This window comes from Mytilus edulis, chromosome 13 (assembly GCF_963676685.1).
Source record: "Mytilus edulis chromosome 13, xbMytEdul2.2, whole genome shotgun sequence".
Lineage (NCBI taxonomy): Eukaryota > Metazoa > Mollusca > Bivalvia > Mytilida > Mytilidae > Mytilus > Mytilus edulis.
This window is the reverse complement of record NC_092356.1, coordinates 51,970,584-51,991,793: the sequence shown is the minus strand read 5'-3', so window position 1 is coordinate 51,991,793 and position 21,210 is coordinate 51,970,584. Positions and strand designations below refer to the sequence as shown.

General features: G+C 31.9%; 1 protein-coding gene across 1 annotated transcript; it reads left to right on the top strand.

Annotated features, from left to right (window-relative positions):
• The first annotated feature begins 11,111 nt into the window (after nt 1-11,111).
• LOC139500389 (uncharacterized) lies at nt 11,112-12,014 on the top strand. Its single transcript, XM_071289131.1, has one exon. It carries the CDS (start codon nt 11,112-11,114, stop codon nt 12,012-12,014), a length of 903 nt encoding a protein of 300 aa, XP_071145232.1.
• Nucleotides 12,015-21,210: the final 9,196 nt, after the last annotated feature.

Genomic DNA, 21,210 nt, shown 5'->3' with positions numbered 1-21,210 from the left:
GTATATTATTTGCACAGTTGCTTTATATTTGAAAAAGATTGAAACTCCTAAACGGCACATTTGTAAATGGTCTTTGTGGTGACACGTTGCAAGGCTGGCGGAAAGGGAAATTATTCTTATATAAAAGTTATATATAAGCTGTGGTGTAAATCAAAATGAGACAGCTATATCCATACATTTAATACATACTAAAAGGACAACAATGGGGAAATACTCAGACCTTCAACAATGATCAGACTCCATACTGTATTGCATACTATAAGGAAGGAAATGTAACGTACTGATACTACAACAATAAACCAAAAATAGTAATGACAACCACTGGTTCAGTGGTTCCAAACTTGTTAAGAATGTAGAGTTTAAACATGTTTGTAAGCGCCAAATTCTCCCGGAAAGTGACGAAACAGCACAACATAAAACAAATGAAACATTTGAAATAAACTTGACTCATCATTTCAGTATAAATTACAAAACACAACACAAAACGACAAAATGCTCAAAGAATAGATGTAGGTTACCATCAGTTTCTGAAAATTAGGAGGCCATTTTCAAAATATACAATATCAAACCAAGATAAAAATAAATATACAAGGTAATAAAAAGTAAATATTTGAAATTTATACAATTGAATCCACATATATCTAATACTTTTAAGTATTAAGGTACATATTAAATACTTGTATTTAACGTAGGTGTTAATATGCTAAAGGTACAAGGAAGTGCCTTAAGCTTATTATTGTAAAAGTTTACTGTTTGTGAGTATAATATATTGACATGAGAATTTAATCTGTTTTGTGTGAGTCGATTTATCGGATGGACCAAACAGTCTACTGTCCCAGGTTAGGGGTGGGAGTGGGGGACCCGCTAACATGTTTAATTCCGCCACATTATGTATGTTTGTGCTTGTCCCAAGTCAGGAGCCTTTATTTCAGTGGTTGTCGTTTGTTTATAATGTGTTACATATTTGTTATTCGTTCATTTTTTGTACATAAATAAGACCGTTAGTTTTCTCGTTTGAATTGTTTTACAAATGTCATTTCGGGGCTTTTTTTATCTGACTATGCGGTATGGGCGTTGCTAATTGTTGAAGGCCGTACGGTGACCTATAGTTATTAATTTCTGTGTCATTTCGGTCTCTTGTGAAGAGTTGTCTCATTGGCAATATTAATCATACCACATCTTCTTTTTATGCCCCACCTACGATAGTAGAGGGGCATTATGTTTTCTGGTCTGTGCGTCCGTTAGTCTATTCGTCCGTTCGTCCGTCCGTCTGTCCCGCTTCAGGTTAAAGTTTTTGGTCAAGGTAGTTTTTGATGAAGCTGAAGTCCAATCAACTTCAAACTTAGTATACATGTTCCTTATGATATGATCTTTCTAATTTTACAGCCAAATTAGATTTTTTACCCAATTTCACGGTCCATTGAACATGTAAAATAATAGTGCGAGTGGGGCATCCGTGTTCTTTGGACACATTCTTGTTATAAAGCATTTTTTACAGAAGTTTTTTTTTCGGATTGTTTCATTTATTACAGCCTATTTCTGACCTAATGTAATTTTCTACCTGTTTAATTTTGAAAATTATTATTTCTTATAAATTTTCACGGGAAATGTATGAAATTTGACAAATATTTTTTTTCTGAAAATATATGAACAAATGTTGTAATTTAGACAAAACATTTACAAAATTTTCTAAAGATTTAGTAAAATTTTATGTTGAATGTTTCGTATTTGTACATTTTAAATACGCGTTAACTTGTCTTGTTGTTTTTAAATAATTAAAGTTTATTTCGGAGTTGTACCTGTAAAACCTTACAAAGAATACGGCTTTCTACTATTGAATAATGAGAAATGTGTATGATTTTGATAACAATTGTAACAAATCGTGTTTCCGCTAACCGTTTGTTAGAAATTTGTCAATTCAAACTGTCTTTATACTTTTAAGAAACATTTCACAGCATATTTTTATATATAGAGATATACCTGTATACTAAGATATTGACAGAGCAAACGTTGGATATATACACTAGAACCACCCGACCTACCCCTATTTAAACAATCACTACACCGAAGAAAGATTGTTTCACCTATTTACACCAGTCTAAAACGGTTTGGAAAATAAAATTATCAATGATGACCTATCAATCGGGCCTATTTTCAGCATGTAAGGGGAAACTTGTGATGTGTCTGTCATATTTTCAAAAGTTAGAAATGTTGTAGACTGTAAATAAAATTCTTATGAATATGTTTTAATGTTATAGTCTCTTTTCTCTAATTCTTACTCGATTTATCCTTTTCCTGACCTGATTATTATTATTATTATTTAATCAACGGGTGGTTCATTTGATCTTAGTTTTTCATTAGTTAAAATTCGATTATGACGTCACATTTGTTTGCTTTCCTCTAAAATTCCAATTTTGACGTCATGACAAGTCGGCGACCATCGTTTAAAATTCCTCAACCAAATCTCGTGCAATACGATACTTATCCACTCCCGACAGTTAAATGTTCTCGAGTGGACAGATATTGTATCACACTCAATGCAGTGGTAGAACCTATATGTAATTCTGTACAGAATGTCTCTTTTATAATATCTATATATTTTTACACTAAATGTAATATTTTGTTACATATTATTGAGAGATGAGACTTAAAATAAAATATTGAATTGAATTTAATTGAAGTAATCGTAATCAGCTTTTCATGTATATAGCATAAAGTAAAAAGAAAAATCACAAAAATACTGAACTTAGAGGAAGATCAATTGGGAAAGTCCATAATCACATGGCAAAATCAAATAACAAAACAAAATTGATAGGACTTTTAAACATTCAATTTCATATTAAATTTTTATTATATGTACTATGACTAACATAACATACCATTTACCGCAAATAAAACAAAATTAGATAATCTGATCAGTATAGAAATCGAAATGTTAAAGACCAAGGGACAATCGAGATATAAATTTTATGTGGACGTAAAGACAAACCATGACCTATAACGGTTTACTTTTATAAATTGTGACTTGAATGCAGAGTTGTCTCATTGTAAAAGAAGCTTTTGTCACCGAAAATAACAACCACTAATGAAGGAATGAATAAGTGAGCTCATTGGATAAAAATATGAAGTTCGTACAGAGAGTATTTTGGCTATTGTTTTGGGTATTTACATTATTATTTTTTAATAAGAAAGTGATAATTTCTATTTCAACTTATCACCAAACAGTGTACAACAGCTTTGGCGAAACCCTACACTACGCTACAGAGAAACTACAATACGTAACGGAAACAATGATATACGCTACGATGAAAACACAGATAACACAACTATTTCGAGGAAGAAACATATCGACGAAGTTTGAGAGCTATTATATGAATGCTTCTGCTGCTGAACTTATAGACCCATTCATTCACCAACATCGCTACGAACTATTGATAAATCAAAACTTCAAATGCAAAGGGAAAAATATTTTTCTTTTAGTATTTATACATATGGCACCGGGCAACTTTGCGGGACGAAACTTGATTAGATCAACATTGGGAACCATTTTTAGTTTTCACAGTAAACGCATCGAAAGTGTATTTGTGCTCGGCAAAACTGAAAATACAACACTTCAACAAGAAATCGAACATGAAAGTAAAAGATACATGGATATTATTCAAGGTAATTTCATAGATTCATACAGGAATTTAACATATAAACTTGTATTTAGTTTGTTTTGGGTGAACAATTTCTGCAAAAATGCGGAATTCGTAATCAAGATGGACGATGATATTATAATCAATATTCCACTCGTAGTACCCTACCTGACAGAGAAGCTTAAGACCGGAAAATCAGTCAATGTTCTGGAATGTCAAACGATAACGAAAAATATTCCGGTTCGTGAAAGGAACAATAAATGGTTTATAACACTGGAGGAATATCCATTCACAAAGTTTCTACCATATTGTGCTGGACACAGTTCTATAATGTCAATTGACGTTGTAAGAAAAATGTACAGAGCATCAAAGAATGTACCTTATTTGTGGTTAGAAGATGTGTATGGAAGTGGATTTTTATCTTTGCTCCTAAAGCTAGATATGTTGATGCCGAAATTTTATGTTGAACCCGTATTAAATGGGTTATATGAAATGCCATGCAGTTTATTTTATTTGAATATTTTAAAAAATTACAATAACTCGTTAGAAATGTGGAAGACTATAACAAAATACGAAAAAAGACTTAACTGTTCGGTTTGATATAAAAAATAAATGTATATATTCACAAATATCCCATACTGGACGTAAACAAACAACCTGAAACAAACACTTTACTAACTGCTACGTTTTTTTTTTTATAAAACCAGGTTTAATCCACCGTTTTCTACATATAAAAATGCCTGTACCAAGTCAGGAATATGACAGTTTTTATCTATTCGTTGAATTTGTTTAAGGTTTTCGATATTGTAATTTGATTAGGGACTTTATTTTTTTAAATTACCTTTGAGTATAGCACTTTTGTGATTTTACTTTTTTCCATGTTCAATGAACCTATAGAGAACTGGATCAAATCACAATTTAGTATATATTTCAAACATATCCCATAATTATGAACGAATGAACTTAGGTTAAGGTTTGCACGACAACAACTGCATGGTGAGCTACCTTACAATTAGTTTTAACTCGATACAGGTTGTATTAATCCTGTAAAATATAACCTCGAATTTTCTTTTAACTTAAACGTTTTCATATTGCTGTTCTAATTATTCCTTTTTTTGGTATAAGATAGTAAAACAGCGAATACAACATAAAACAATTAGCACAATACAAACGCATTTTTGTCATTTAGCATGCGTCCGCCATTGAGGAAATAGAGGCTTTAAATTATACCTTCCTTTAGACGATATTTTTCTTTGTTAAAGAATAGTATTGTACGGCATACAAACTATTATCCTTGTTCCAACAAATCAATTTATTGAAATTACTCCCCAATTATATTACCATTTGATACTGTTCTACCTGTTTGGAAAATAGGTTGGTTCCCTTCGTAAAATATTCCGAATACTTATTAAGGCATTTGATTTATAGTTTAATTGACTCGTCCTTAATATGAATGAAATATTTGTCACTTCACGTTAAGGAACCAACTGATCAATCAACCAGTTTCTTTCCCGAACTGTATAATTTTTTAGAATAAATATTCATAATATCAATAAAAAAAAAATTTGATAAAATACCGCGCTGAAGTACGTCCATTTTTCATAGTTCATTATTCAAAATTCAATAATGAATAATGAAATAGTTCACTATTCACTATTCAATGTTTAAAAAATGAATAATGAATAATGAAATAGTTTATGTTTCATTATTCAACTTGAAGCGATGAATAGTGAAATAAAAATTAAAAAAAATGACTGTGACACTATAGCTATATCCCGTATTGCGAAATTCGTCTTTTTGGTGTTTTCTAACAAATATTCAAATCAATATCAGAAAAATTAGATAAACACACTTTTTAAATTTTAGTTTGATATATTTATCTAGTTCCTAGTTACAGAGGATAAACTAATGGGTTTTCCTAACTATATATATATATTTTTAACAGAAATTCCTTGGTTCAATGCATGGACGACCTGAATGCCAAAACATATTTTTTCAAAATTGAAATACTCTACGTGGTCTTTTTTTTTAATTTTCACTGGACTAATCCTCATCCTTTAATAAATTATAAATAAAACAAGTCGATTGTACAGCAATGACCATTAGAGGGGTTACAGAGGACCTATAAATGCAAAAATACGCGTGAAAATTAAGAAATAGCTAATTTTGAATAATGAAATAGATATTTTGAATAATGGAAAGTACTGCTGCGGCCCTTTAGCCCCTAATTATAGATAAACTTTATACCTCATTCGAAAGCTTATTACGAGAGGAACAAAAGGTATATAGTCAACATGTTCCACAAGGCAAATTAGAGGCAAAACGAAGGACTTAAATATCGAAATACGCTTGAACTTGAAGAAATAGCTTATTTTGAATAATGGAATGGACTGCTGCAACCCTTCAGTCCCTAATCAAGGCATTTGAAATAAACTTGACTCATCATTTCAGTATAAATCACAAAACAAAACACAAAACGACAAAATGCTCAAAGAATAGATGAAGTTTACCATCAGTTTCTGAAAAGTAAAGGCCATTTTTAAAATAAACAATCTAAGTTGAACACGTTTTTCAGACAAGTGCACCTTTAATCTATTTAGTTAAATACTTTGAAAGCAGTATTTTTAGAACTTTCTAATCAAAATCTTTATAACATACTAAAATCACAACAATTGGGAAATACTCAGACCTTCAACAATGACCAAACTCCATACTGTAATGCAAACTATAAAAATAAGGAAATGTAACGTACTGATACTACAACAATAAACGAAAAATAGTAACGACAACCACTGGTTCAGTGGTTCCAAACTTGTTAAGAATGTAGAGTTTGAACATGTTTGTAAGCGCCAAATCCTCCCGGACAGTGACGAAACAGCACATTATAAAAGCAAATGAAACAATTGAAATAAACTTGACTCATAATTTCAGTATAAATCACAAAACAAAACACAAAACGACAAAATGCTTAAAGAATAGATATAGGTTAACATCAGTTTCTAAACATTATAGGCCATTTTCAAAATATACAATCTAAGTTGAACACGTTTTCCAGACCAGTGCACCTTCAACGTATTTAGTTAAAGACTTTGAAAGCAGTATTTTTAGAACTTTCTAAACAAAATCTTTATTATACGTGTATATACAAAAAAATACTTTAAACGTATTAAATTGTTCAAAATGACAAATGAATCAAACGAATTACACTTCAATACAGACACGAGGCATAGCGAACGAGTTGTGAAATATAGATACAGATACAGAGTAATGAGAGTTGTCCCGATCGTAATGGAGCAACCATTTGATTTTTATGGGGGTGGCTTAGATGAAATTTAAAAAAAAATAGACAGGACATTTTTTTGATCGAGTAAAACGAAAGGCAGAATTAAACACTTATAAAAAAAGCCAGGATGATAATTTATGTATAAAGGTCAGGATAAACCGTGAAAAAATGCAGGACCCAGTAGAATGAAAAATCAAAAGGTAGGAGAGAGATTACATCGATGAAAAAGGCAGGACAATATTTTTACCCTCCCCCCTAAAAATCAAAGGCTAGCTCCCTTATATTAATATGATATATTTTCTTAATCATTTCCGTTTCTTCAATTCATGAATGTTATTTAATGGTGTAAACACTTTTGATCAATTCATTAATCTTCTAATTCTACATGTACTCCGTAGAATTTTTGGTACCTAAATATTGCTTTACTGAAAATTGGAGAGAAAGCGATGTATATGTCGTGTACATGTTATTATTTTGTACAGGTTATTACTTGTACAAACATTTTATACAAGAAATTACTTGTATGAGGCCATCATACAAGTTATTACCTGTACAAATACAATTGTACAAGTAATTACTCGTACAATTTTTACTGAGAAAAAAATAATTACTTGTACAAATCAATATTCTACCTTGGCCCATTTGAGGTTCTCAACAAATCGTTTCCCTTTAAACCAATAGTTCGTAGTTAGCCGACAACAAGCTGTTTATCTGAATTTGCTCGAGGTGTCATGTTATCGTAATACATTGTTACTTTGCATCCGTCGTTTGTCTGTAATTTTCTATCATTTGAAAAATAATACTAATACACACGTAAAAAAGAAAAAAAAACAATTAAACAAAGTTTAAATTTCAAAAATACAAACGCTGAATAATATCAACTATGAAAAGAAACCAAAAAAAACCAAATAAATAAATAAGAGAAAATAGTAAAACAAAATAAAATACCTGACAATCGACAAAAAAATCCTTGACTTACAAACCCAAAGAAAGGAGTTTTTTAATGAATCATTTAAAGCAAAATAAGAAACAAACATAACTCAAAGATGATGTTTTGTACAAGTTATTATCTTTTTCTCAACAAAAATTGTACAAGTAATTACTGGTACAATTATATTTGTACAAGTAATAACTTGTATGATGACATCATACAAGTAATTACTCTTACAAAGTTTTTGTACAAGTAATAACCTGTACAAAATAATAAAATGTACACAACATATATACGAAATAAAATCACATATATTCTAGAAATCTGTAAATTTTAATTATCCAATTAATATGGCTGTGTTATGGTATTGATAATTATGGCGTTTTTTTGACGACCTTGACTACCCATGAGGGTTTTGCACGGTCGGGATATCAATAATGCCGGGTACATTTTGTATCAAACTGTTATTAGTTTTAACAGTAGTAAACACTTAGCACTGTTTTTTCTTCCATATCAATACACGGTTTATCAAATCAAGATATATAAATATACAAGGTTATAAAAAGTAAATATTTGAAATTTATACAATTGAACCCACATAACACGAAATATCTAACACTTTTAAGTATTTAGGTACATAATAAATACTTGTGTTTAACGTAGATGTTAATATACTAAAAGTACAATGAAGTGCCTTAATTTTATTATTGTAAAAGTTTACTGTTTGTGAGTATAATATATTGAAAGGGGTATATTTCTGTTTGCGTGAGTCGATAAAACGGATGATACAGTCTAGAAGTATCAAGAAAAGATATTTATTAGCAGGTTTTTTACATTTTTTTATTGGTGGCGGAAGCCAAAGTGTCCGGAGAAGGAGTATAATGTTGAAAATATCTTATAAATTTTCCACTGGAAATGTATGGAATTTGACAAATATTATTTACTGAAAATATATAAACAAATGTTATAATTTTCACAAATCATAAACAGACATGATTTCTAAAGTTTTAGTAAAATTATATTGAATGTCTTTCTTATTTGTTTATTTTACATACGCGTTAACATGTCTTGTTGTTTTTAAACAATTAAAGTTTATTTCGGAGTTGTACCTGTAAAACCTTACAAAGAATACGGCTTTCTACTATTGAATAATGACAAATGTGTATGATTTTGACAACAATTGTTAAACAAATCGTGTTTCCGCTAACCGTTTGTGGGTTATTTATATAGGTTCACTTAAATAAATTGGTTTTATACACACAAAACTATTTTTCACGTTCACCTTATGGTGCCTCATGCATGAAGAGTGAAGTCATATAGCACGTGACCTATGCCATTATTTATTTGCAATGGAGTAGTGTGGTCGATTTTATATAGACTAACCACCACCTTCCCTACCGCCACCATTGTTTCATTATATTCAGAAAATTATAATGTACTATTAAATTGCTGTCTCGGTATATAATATCTTTTAGGTCAGCATATTTCGTTATTATTAACTCAATTTCCCCAAATTTGATTCAGAGTTATTGATGTATAAGTTGCTTGTCACAGTTAATGGGACTTATAGCAGTACTTAAGTTAAATTTTAAATAGACCAGACACGTGCTAGAAGTTTCCGGACACTAACTAACAACAGATCCCTGTTTTAAGTCAGTCCTGACGTCAGTCCATGCATGGACTTCTATCACTGACGTTTTTGATCTACATGCTTGTAGTCATAAACAAGAACAGGTCCAGCAGTAAGTTCAAGCATGAACTTAAAGTTAGTGTCCTATCGTTATTCAGAAGTTCAAGCATGAACTTAGATCTTCCGATTGATATGATTATCAAGCTTGGGAATTAATCAATCACGGTGACAGCAACCGAGACGGCTAAACGCCAAATGATGTTTATTTTATTTTATGTATATCATGTAGTATGTATCTTAGTTTATTATATCTTAATAAATATATATGTAAACCTCAGATCTATGTACGACCTCAAATCTATGTCCGTTTTTCAAATCTATGCCCCATCGTGACGTCAATCGCTAATTAAATATAATCTATGTCCGTAAAAAATGATTCTACCTCAAATTTGTGTCCGATTTTCAATTGCGACGTCATTTGCAAATCTGTGTCCGTTATAAGAAAGATAAGGTCTCAAATCTGTGTTATGTTTTAATTTTTTTTCCAATTTGTTTCACTATACGCAAATTTATGCCTGTCTAATAATTTCGGCCTTATAGGTTTTTTTTTAAATTTTATTAAGTAATTTCCCATAATTCAATATTAAGTTGGTATGTGTTATCCATGTATGTGCAAGAGCCGAAGTATAGTATACGTTTAAGAAAATCCAGCTAAATTATTTAGCTGGTATTTATGATATTGTTTCAAGTACAGTCTTTATGCTTTTGTTTTATTAAGTTTTTTTTCATGTGTGTGGTTAAAATCTTTACATATGATGCGTGTGTTATTATTGTATGCCGTATTAAAGAATGAAACCACAAAACCATATTAATTTTACTCAAAAAGACAGTAAAGAATGAATATTTGTTTGCAACTTCAACTTACTTCGTTTTGTCTTTGAATTTGTTCATATCGCTGTTACATTAAGACTTATAAGTATAAGTCATGTTTATGTTGTTAAATTGTTCCTATAGACTCAACTATAAGACAGTTATTTTTAGTTCTGATTTTCAAGGCTTTTGATTGGCTGTTAATTAATTATGACATCATTGATCGTTTAACATTGTTACTGCCAGGTCTTGTGTCTTATCAAAGTTTATACAGAGTTTATATACAACATTCTATATTTTATTACAACTTATTTACACTATTGACATTATTATCATCATTCGATATTTATACGTTTTCCAAGGATATAACTGTTCTCAGATTATTTGCGAAGTGGAATTTATTAAAACATAAACACTCGGACATTGACCTTTCAGTGATCATGGCCGATCGACGATGCAATTCAAATTATATAGAATTTAGGAAGATACACAACCATGTGTAAAACCGATATTTTTGATGCGTTCAAGTTAATGCCAGTATTACCCTCACAGTGGCACATGTTTTGTATTAAATGGCGTACAAAATATTATTTCTATACCAAACTTGCATTTGGCTGTCGATCAAGCCCAAGAATTTTTTGATAACTTGTCGCAAGCAGTATGTTGGATAGCAAAGAATAATTTTGGCATAGAATTCATTTTGCACCTTCTTGATGACTTCATAACTTTTGAACATCCACATAATGTGGACAGAGAAATATGGATTTATTATACTACATTTTTGACACTCTCAAGATTCCAATGGCTAAACATAAAACTTCAGGTCCAGACACAGTTATTGAATATCTTGGAATTATTCTGGATTCAAATTTAATGGAGGCAAGACTGCCAAACGATAAACTTATTCGAATTTCAACTTTCTTGAAAGAGTTTCTGATTAAAAAATCCTGCACAAAGCGGGAGGTGTTACAATTACTAGGCCATTTAAATTTTGCATCTAGAGTCGTCATCCCAGGGAGAACATTTGTATCCCATCTGATCTTAGTGTCAACAACAGTTAAGGCGTTACACCACTATATCAAACTAACATGTGAATGCAGGGAAGACATTCGAATGTGGCTCTTTTTTCTTTCAAATTGGAATGGTGTCAGCATGTTTTATAACAAAGAAAATATAACTTCTGATGACTTGTGTTTATATACAGATGCCTCTGGTTCTATCGGTTTTGGTGGCTATTATAAAGGACTGTGGTTTGCTGAATCATGGCCATCAATGTTTTCAAATTTAGTAGTTGATGAGAAAGAAGTATCTATAGCTTTTAGAGAATTGTACCCTATAGTGGTATCAGCCGTTTTGTGGGGACACATGTGGAAAAAGCAACGAATAATTTTTATGTGTGATAATGAGGCTACGGTAGCCATCTTGAAAAAAGGACGTTCCAAATCAGCTCATATAATGCCTTTAGTAAGGAGACTTACATTAATTGCTGCACAACAAAATTTTGTGTTTTTGTCTAAACATGTACCAGGAAAATTTAATTCTAAAGCTGATGCTTTGTCTCGTTTGCAGATAAACAAATTTCGTCGCCTTGCAAAAGAAGCACAGGAGGTTCCATGCAAAGTTCCTCTTCCTCAACTTGTGTTATGGAGCTCGACACCGTAGTTAGCCAGTTGTGGGAGGCAGCAATATCTACAGGCACAAGAAAAACTTATGAAACTGGTTTTAGATCATACACTTCTTTTTTGTTATTAACTGGTGTTGTTGCTTTAATATTGCCTGGCTGTGTACCAGTCAATGAACAGTTATTATTACTTTTTGTTGCTTATTGTACAAGTAGACTACATATTAGTTATAGTGCTATTAAATTGTATTTGTGTGGTATTAGGTTCAAATGTTTAGAACTTAACATAAATTATCCTGATTTAACTAAGTTAAGACGACTCAAAGCTATACTGAATGGAGTAAAGCGTACTTATAAAACCAATCCTAAACCAAGGTACCCTATAACTTTTGATATTTTACAGAAAGTCTGTCTCTGGCTGCGCCAGAACAGTAGTTATGAGAATTTATTATTAGAAACTATGTGTACAGTTGCATTTTTTGGTTTTTTAAGATGTGGTGAATTCACAGTTGATAGTTGTGGAAATTTTGATCCAGCTTTTTACTTATGTATTTCAGATATTACTATTCTAAGCGACAGTATACATCTTAAGCTAAAAATTTCTAAAACAGATCCTTTTAGACAAGGTGTGACTATTAAACTTTTTGAAACAGGTACTGAGATTTGCCCACATAGGATATGCTGTTTGTATATGAATAATCGCTTTCAAAGGAATCCGTCTCCTGAAACTCCATTGTTTGTCGATTTAACTGGGGCTGCTGTCACCAGAGCTAAATTTCTCTCTTTATTCAAACATGCTTTAGATAGTTTAGGTATTGACTCTACCTATTACAGTGGCCATTCTTTTCGTATAGGGGCAGCGACAACTGCCGGTTCAGTTCAGGTTGAAGACCACTTGATATAAGTTATGGGAAGATGGTCTTCAGATGCTTACTGTAGATATATAAAAATTTCAGAGTCTGATCTGAAAAGAGCTCAAAATTCTTTAGCAAAGAATTGATAAAATTGGCAAATTTGTCAATCATTATATAACTATATATTATTATATGAGATACATTGTACTAGTTTTACAGTATACTATATTGCGGATCGATCTAGGATCACTTGTATGTCTGTCGTCATTTAGGTTTAGGAATAATTAGGACTTATGTAGTGTAGTATGATACATGTAATAACAATGATAAGATTGCATGTATATAAATGTATTGTTTTGATTTATATCTTTGGTTGTTATAACTTTTACTTAATTTTGGGGCACTCAGACCGCATACATTTCATGTATTCAATCTGATTTATGGCCGTATTAATTAATTAATCTGGTAATGGGAATACATAATTCATTAATTCCCCAAAATTCTGTAGTTTTCATTTGTTTCCATGTACAGTACATGTACATTAATATTTGAATGGGCTATTAAATTTGTCTAGCAGTTTTGCTATCTTCATCCACATCAATTTGAAGTAATGCTCTTCCGGCTCTTGTAGCATACTTGTCTTCCGGCTCTTGTAGTTCTGGGTACACCGAGTAGCATCTAACATTGCTTCCGGCTCTTGTAGCTAACTACACCGAGTTGACCGCTACACCGAGTTGAGCATTACTTCCATGTGCATTACTGACATTGTTATTCCGGCTCTTGTAGCCTAAGCTACAGCATTTACAGTGAGTAAACACTTACTCTTATGTTCTAAAAGCTTTCCAATAGCTGCTACACCGAGTTTAATTATGTCAGTAATTTAGAAAATGCTGAGTCTGCCCCAAACCCAAATCAAGTATAAGTTTTTAGTTATTTTGTATTAAGAAGTTATGTAATATAGTATAATCTTTCTGATTAGAGTAATTTTGAGTGATTTATTGTGTATGTAAATATTTTGATATTATGTTTTTTATTAATAGAAATTATTAACTACTTTAGTTTTGTCTAATTATTACATTAGGGAGTGATATAATCGAGAATCAAAATAGTAAGTCGACATCACCTTTCTTATTACTATACTAGTGGTAAGATCCGTCGTCAAATTATCCATACATGTAAATGTAGAAATTGGTATATGAGAAGCTGCACTCCCTTGCAAATATGGGGTATATGTCAATGCATAGGATGATACTAAGCAGAGTCTTTACAGTACTCAGTAACCTGTTATGCCTTATAGTAGAATATATGGCATCATTTTTAAGCTGTGCACATACTTGGTTTATCTTATAGAGTTTTGTCTTAGGTTGTTTCTTGCTTCTAGGCATTTGTATATACACTTAGTTTATTGTCAAACTCTACAGAGCTCACAATGAGAAGTTACTTGCAGTACACTATGAACACTTAAACATCAGGAACATCTACAACTATACATGTATGCTGATTGATCTCAGAATTACAATACAACACTATTACTATATTTGGTGGGATAAGAATACAGTTGAAGGATCAACATGGTTTTCTATTCTAATTAGTATTTACAAAATAAATTGACATTTATACCACTTTATCTATGTTTTTTCTTGAATACTAGTATCAAAAAATCATTTTAAATTGCTAAAAATAAAACGTTTTTTATATTTTTAATTGAAATATTTGTGAATCACAAAAGAATATATTTCAATTGTTTGGTCTTAGCTGATATCTATTTAGTTTATATGTAAAACTTGTAATAATGTCTTTAATAACGAAAATATTTCCCCGAGAAGAATCATTCTTTATGTTTTGGCATATCCCTTCTCTCCAGAAACTAAATGTCAACACCGCAGTCCCTTTGTTCATGGTTGGATTTGTTTTGAATTGTAAATAGTCCACAATAGGAGGAGTAAAGATATCCTGATAATTGTCAGAAAACATGTCAAGAGGATAAATCTCTATAGTTGACGTTTTTGAAAATATTTCATCAGTCCACTATTCATAACAGATTTTCCTCCAGTTTTAAAAACAAATATTTAAAAATTTCCCATCAGTCCACTATTCATAACAGATTTTCCTCCAGTTTTAAAGACAAATCATAAAGCAATTTTAAATCATGTGTAGTAATAGTTAAAATGTTAACCTTGCTATTGTCATATAAACCACTTGTTCGGTGTGAGTTAATGCTCCGTGTTGAAGGCCGTACTTACACCTGTTATTGTCAACTTTTCATTGTTTACTTGATGACGTTTTGTTATGTTTTACGTCGATGAAAGGACATAGATTTGAGCCAAAAATGGCCATAGATTTGAGTAAATAAAGGACATAGATGTGAGACAATACAGGACATAGATTTGTGACAATAAAGGACATAGATTTGGAACGTCTATGACACAATATTAAAAAGGACATAGTTTTGCGGAAAGGACATAGATTTGAGGCCGGACATGGATTTGAGGCTTACATATATTCTATGTTTGTTGTGTATAACTAGAAATTTGTCAATTCAAACTGTCTTTATACTGGTTTGAAACATTTCACAGCATATTTTCATATATATATATATTCTTGTTCTAAGATATTGACAAAGCAAACGTTAGCGTAATAAGTTTAGTTCAATGGCTGAATGTATACACTAGAACCACCCTACCTACCCCCATTTCAGTGTCTAAGATTTATTTGCAACATTTGAACTATCACTACACTGAAAAAAAGATTGTTTCTCCTATTTACACCAGTCTAAAATGGTTTGAAAAATGAAATTATCAATGATGAACTTTCAATCGGCCCTATTTTCAGTTTGTTAGGGAAAAACTTGTGATGTTTCTGTCATATTTTCAAAGAAAATGTTTTCTGAGTGTGTTGCAGAACATTTGTGTAGAATAACAGAATATAATGATAGTACCTTAGTTGTTAATACGAATATGTCTAGAATGATTAGTCAATATATTGAACAATGAAACTGCAATTTACAATCCGAGAAAGTTTATCTGGCAAACTTGGAACACATAATTTATTTAAGAACAGTTTAACACAGAAACTTATTGTACTCTTACAATGTCATTTTCACAATGGAGTTCTTTTGCAAATTTTGTTGTGATTTAGCACCTTTTAGAATCGAAGCACGAAGATTTAGAAAAAACACACTTTTTGAGGAGCGATTCTGTGATAGTTGTACGCGTCTGGCGTACTGAATTATGATACGTGTACTTTTGATAACTATTCACACCACTGGGTCGATGCCACTGCTGTTTGGTGTTTCGTCCCCGCGGGTATCACCAGCCCAGTAGTCAGCACTTCGGTGTTGACATGGATATCAATTATGTGATTATTTTTATAAATTTCCTGATACATGCTCTTTAGCTTTGTATTGTTTGGCTCTATAACTATTTTGATATGAGCGTCAATGATGAGTCTTATGTAGACGAAACGCGTCTGACGTACTAAATTATAATCTTGGTACTTTTGTTAGGATATTTTAGAAGATTAAGCCCATATTATTTGATCGTGTCCTTTCTATTTGGGCCAACTTTTTGGAGCTTTTGGTCCTAAATGCTCTTCAACTTTATACAACATGTTTAACCCCGCCACATTATGCATGTATGTGCCTGTCCAAAGTCAGGAGCCTGTAATTCAGTAGTTGTCGTTTGTATATGTGTTACATATTTGTTTTTCGTTCATTTTTTTTTAATATAAATAAGGCCATTAGTTGTTTCGTTTGAATTGTTTTACATTGTCATTTCGGGGCCTTTTATAACTGACTATGCGGTATGGGCTGTGTTCATTGTTGAAGGCCGTACGGTGTTGTTAATTTCTGTGGCACTTTGGTCTCTTGTGGACGGTTGTCTCATTGGCAATCATACCACATCTTCTTTTTTTTTTTTTTTATATAATACTAGTTTTATGCTTTACTCTGGCATAAGTAATTAAACTAAAGTATGTTAATGATGTTCTATTCTTCAAAAACACATTCACATGTTATGGTAACAATAAATCAAGAGAACAAGATAAACTAACATATATACAAATACGGAATGCAATCCGCATATCAATACACCAAAGGCTGGTTAAAGAAAATAACTTTCATAAAAGTATGTTAACTTTACCAAACGACTTGACCATACCAAATTGACATATAACACTAGGACCAGGGTTTCCGCTGGCGGTCGCCATTTTCGCAATGTGCGAAAAAATAATAATTGTGGCGATAAAAATTCATTTGCGAAAAAATTTGGCGAAAGAAATATATGTAACGATTTATTTTCCTCCATCTTGTTTATTTACCTTTTTCTAGTTTCTCGGACTTTACCCGATCAGACAATACTCGAAATTCACCTTGACCTCATTAAGATTTGGACAGAAAATCAATTATCAGCTGATTGCATTTGATAGCTACCAACAACAAAGGACTTAATAAAGGTGTTGATTGAATTGTTTGACAAAATGATATGGTTAAATGGCTTCCGCTAAATGTCACATGCAGAATTTATTTACCACTTTGCGACGCACGTGTTAGAAGCAAACATTTGACGTCTCCTCTCCTTTTAAAGATAGTTTAGAAAAGAAATCTGTTGTTGTGACAAAAAATGTTCAAAAGCAAGAAAAATCTCCGATTTAAAACATTAATTGTCCTTTGACTTTAATATATGTAATTGATTAGGGAGACTACTTTATAGTCGTTTGAGTGACACACGTGTTTCAAGCATAGTTTTACGTGTCATCGTTTTCATTTACGATGGACAAGAAAAGAAAACTGTCGTTATGAAGAAATCTATCCAAAAGGTTGGGAACAACCCCTCAAATGAGAGTAACCCTTCAATGTAATGTCTACACATGAAATGAGGGATCAATTTCATGTCATAAAAGCTTTTGTTTTGTTGTAAAAACCACTTCTTAGTACAAAAAGGCACATCCGTATTTTTCTTTTAAAGACACTTTCCCTACGAACTATACTGGTGTTATATGATCAAAATATGTCCATTAATGTTGTTATATTCCAGGACTTATATCCTCTTTATTATTAAAAGTATAGTGGTCCCCTCATTCAGAAAAGTTGTTTCAGTTAAAAAAAAACCTCTGTTGTTGTAAAGTAAACGGTAAGTGTTTATTCATTAAAATGTAGACTCTAAAATAAGTTTGAGAGAATAATCATAGAGACAATGGGGAAAATTTATCTTAATTAAGGGAGGGGGTAGAAAAAAGGTAAATTTTAAACGAAAATATATTTATGTTACTTGGCGAAAAAAGTAATAAAGTGGCGAAAAAAATATTGTTTTGGCGAAAGAGGTGGCGAACAAAATAATTGACCCAGGGGAAACCCTGACTAGAACCCTACAAATGCACAAATTAAGCTGAGATACTGTTTATAACTGAGATACAAGCAAATATTGGTAGTTTTTGGAAATAGTCATGGTGTAAACAAAATATTTTTTGTCATCCTTTTGTTGTTTTTTTTTTCCTTTTTTTTTTGCAGTTTTTGTAAATTCTCTTCCTGAATATGCAGTCTTTGTTCTTTGACGCTTAGCGAGCAACAATGAATCCGTCATAATTAATAATTTTAAAATGAAGACTTTCACTGCTATAAACTGATCAATTTAATGTATAAATGGCAGTAAAAAGTTTTAAGTAATCCAAGAAATAACACATAATTTTAAACAAATTGTACACTGAAAAAATATGTACACTTCAAAAATTCGTTCATGAACACCCAAGTTCTAGTATAAAAATAAAAGTTTAACTTTTTAAATTAAAGTCGTATAGATATCTTTCCCGTTACGAACTTTTCCGAAAGCCAGTTACGGTTATCATTTGTAATTCGGAATTGTTATGTTAAAATAAGATGAATTTTTCGCTTTTTCGAAAATTCTGCATTGTAAATATTGAAATATTGACCCATGAGCAAACAAAGAATTTTTTCGAAAGTCGTTTTTTCACAGACATATGCAATAAAAGAGGGACGAAAGATACCAAAGGGACAGTCAAACTCATAAATCTAAAACAAACTGACAACGCCATGGCTAAAAATGAAAAAGGCAAACAGAAAAACAATAGTACACATGACACAACATAGAAAACAAAAGAATAAACAACACGAACCCCACCAAAAACTAGGGGTGATCTCAGGTGCTCCGGAAGGGTAAGCAGATCCTGCTCCACATGCGGCACCCGTCGTGTTGCTAATGTGATAACAAATCCGGTAAATAGTCTAATTCGGTAGGTCACATTCAGGAAAGGGAAGGGGATTGTAGTTACGACGTAAGGAACATATCCGATATCATTTGTGATACGGTTATTCCATAACGGTCAACCAACTCGTGATGGCGTCCGTAAAATTTACGAAGGGATGATTTCAACTTCACCATTTGGAACTCTTGGTTTAATAGCTTCCTTGTGAGCAGCAACCCTCTATCAAGAAAATCATGATAGGAAATGCAAGCACGGGAATATCGTATCAATTGGGAGATATATACCCCGTATGCAGGTGCTGCTGGAATGTTGCTACTTAGAAATGGAAAGTTCACAATTGGAAAGCTGAAATCATCTCTTTTGTCGTAAAGTTTTGTTTTCAACCGACCCTCATTGTCAATTTCTAGATGTAAGTCAAGATATGAGGCCGACTTAACTGTATCTGTAGTATCCTTTATCTCTAGCTCGATTGGATAGATGCGTTCCACATAGTCACCAAATTTTGAATTATTTAGTGAAAGAACATCATCTATATAGCGACACGTAGAGTTAAAGGATAGTGCTAACTTCTTATCTTTCTTCCTAAGAAGTTCCTGCATGAAGTCAGCCTCATAATAATAAAGAAACAAGTCTTGTTTCTTTATTATTTATGCAATAAATGTCATCGAATTTTCTCTAATGCTTAGTTCGTTCTATGTGTGTTACATTTTAATGTTTTGTCCTTGTTCTGCTGTTATATTTAATGCATTTCCTTCAGTTTTAGTCTGTAACCCGGGTTTGTTTTTTTTCTATCGATTTATGAGTTTCGAACAGCTGTTATACTTTTAACTTTATTCATACCTTAAATGAATGACTGTAGAAAATCTGTCAATGATAAAAATTACACAGAACTTGTGTTCACACTGAATAACCCGCGTAGCGTGTTATAAAATTGAGAATGGAAATGGGGAATGTGTCAAAGAGACAACAACCCGACCAAATAAAAAACAACAGCAGAGGGTCACCAACAGGTCTTCAATGTAGCGAGAAATTCCCGCACCCGGAGGCGTCCTTCAGCTGGCCCCTAAACAAATATATACTAGTCCAGTGATAATGAACGCCATACTAATTTCCAAATTGTACACAAGAAACTAAAATTAAAATAATACAAGACTAACAAAGGCCAGAGGCTCCTGACTTGGGACAGGCGCAAAAATGCGGCGGGGTTAACCATGTTTGTGAGATCTCAACCCTCCCCCTTTACCTCTAACCAATGTAGAAAAGTATGTATTATGTAAAAGTGTGCATACCACTTTTTAAGTTATTTCGAATAGACAGGAAAATATTACAATGATTCTTAACAACTTAATTTTAAATTCCATTTTTCAGTAGTAAATCATGAAATATATGTGGATAAAATCCCGCTTATATGACAACACAATGTCTATGAGCAGATACACAAAACACTACCAGTACGTGTTAAACCCAAAATTAATTTTTTTTCAAATGCACATACATTACTTTACCCGTAAATGCTCTAGCAAAATGTTCTTAAACTCAAGTTCAAATGTAATTTGATTTGATTTTCTGTGTTAAACGCAACTTTTGTATTGGTGGAGGAGGCCGGAGTGTCCAGAAAAAACCAGCAGCCTTCGATAGGACAACTGACAATCCTAGTCAATTAAGATTCAAGTCGAGTGCACTCGCATGAACAGGGTTCGAACTCACAACCTCAGTGTTGACTTACTAGTGAATTTAGTAATAACTACTTAGACAACTCGGCCAACGAGGCCCCTAAATCTAAATTTTCAATTCAAAGTTTAAATATCTATCATATCAAAGTTCAACACGTGACATTTACACGCAACGATGATATATTAAATACATACACAACATTAGCACAAATATAGTACATAATACTACTGTATGTAATTGTAAAAGATAAAATTGAAATGTAGAATACATTACATAGAATTGTTATGTCAGCGATACAGCTCTAGGTTCATATAACAAATACCAATATTTGAAGTGTCTCCAATCTCATAATTATTTTAGTCAACAAAAGAACCGATTCAAGGCAATGCATTTTTCATATGTAAATAAATTTGATACACAGTACCAAGGGAATAATTGCACCATTGGTCTACAATTCTAAATACTCGAATTTGTTTTTTTGCAATTTTTA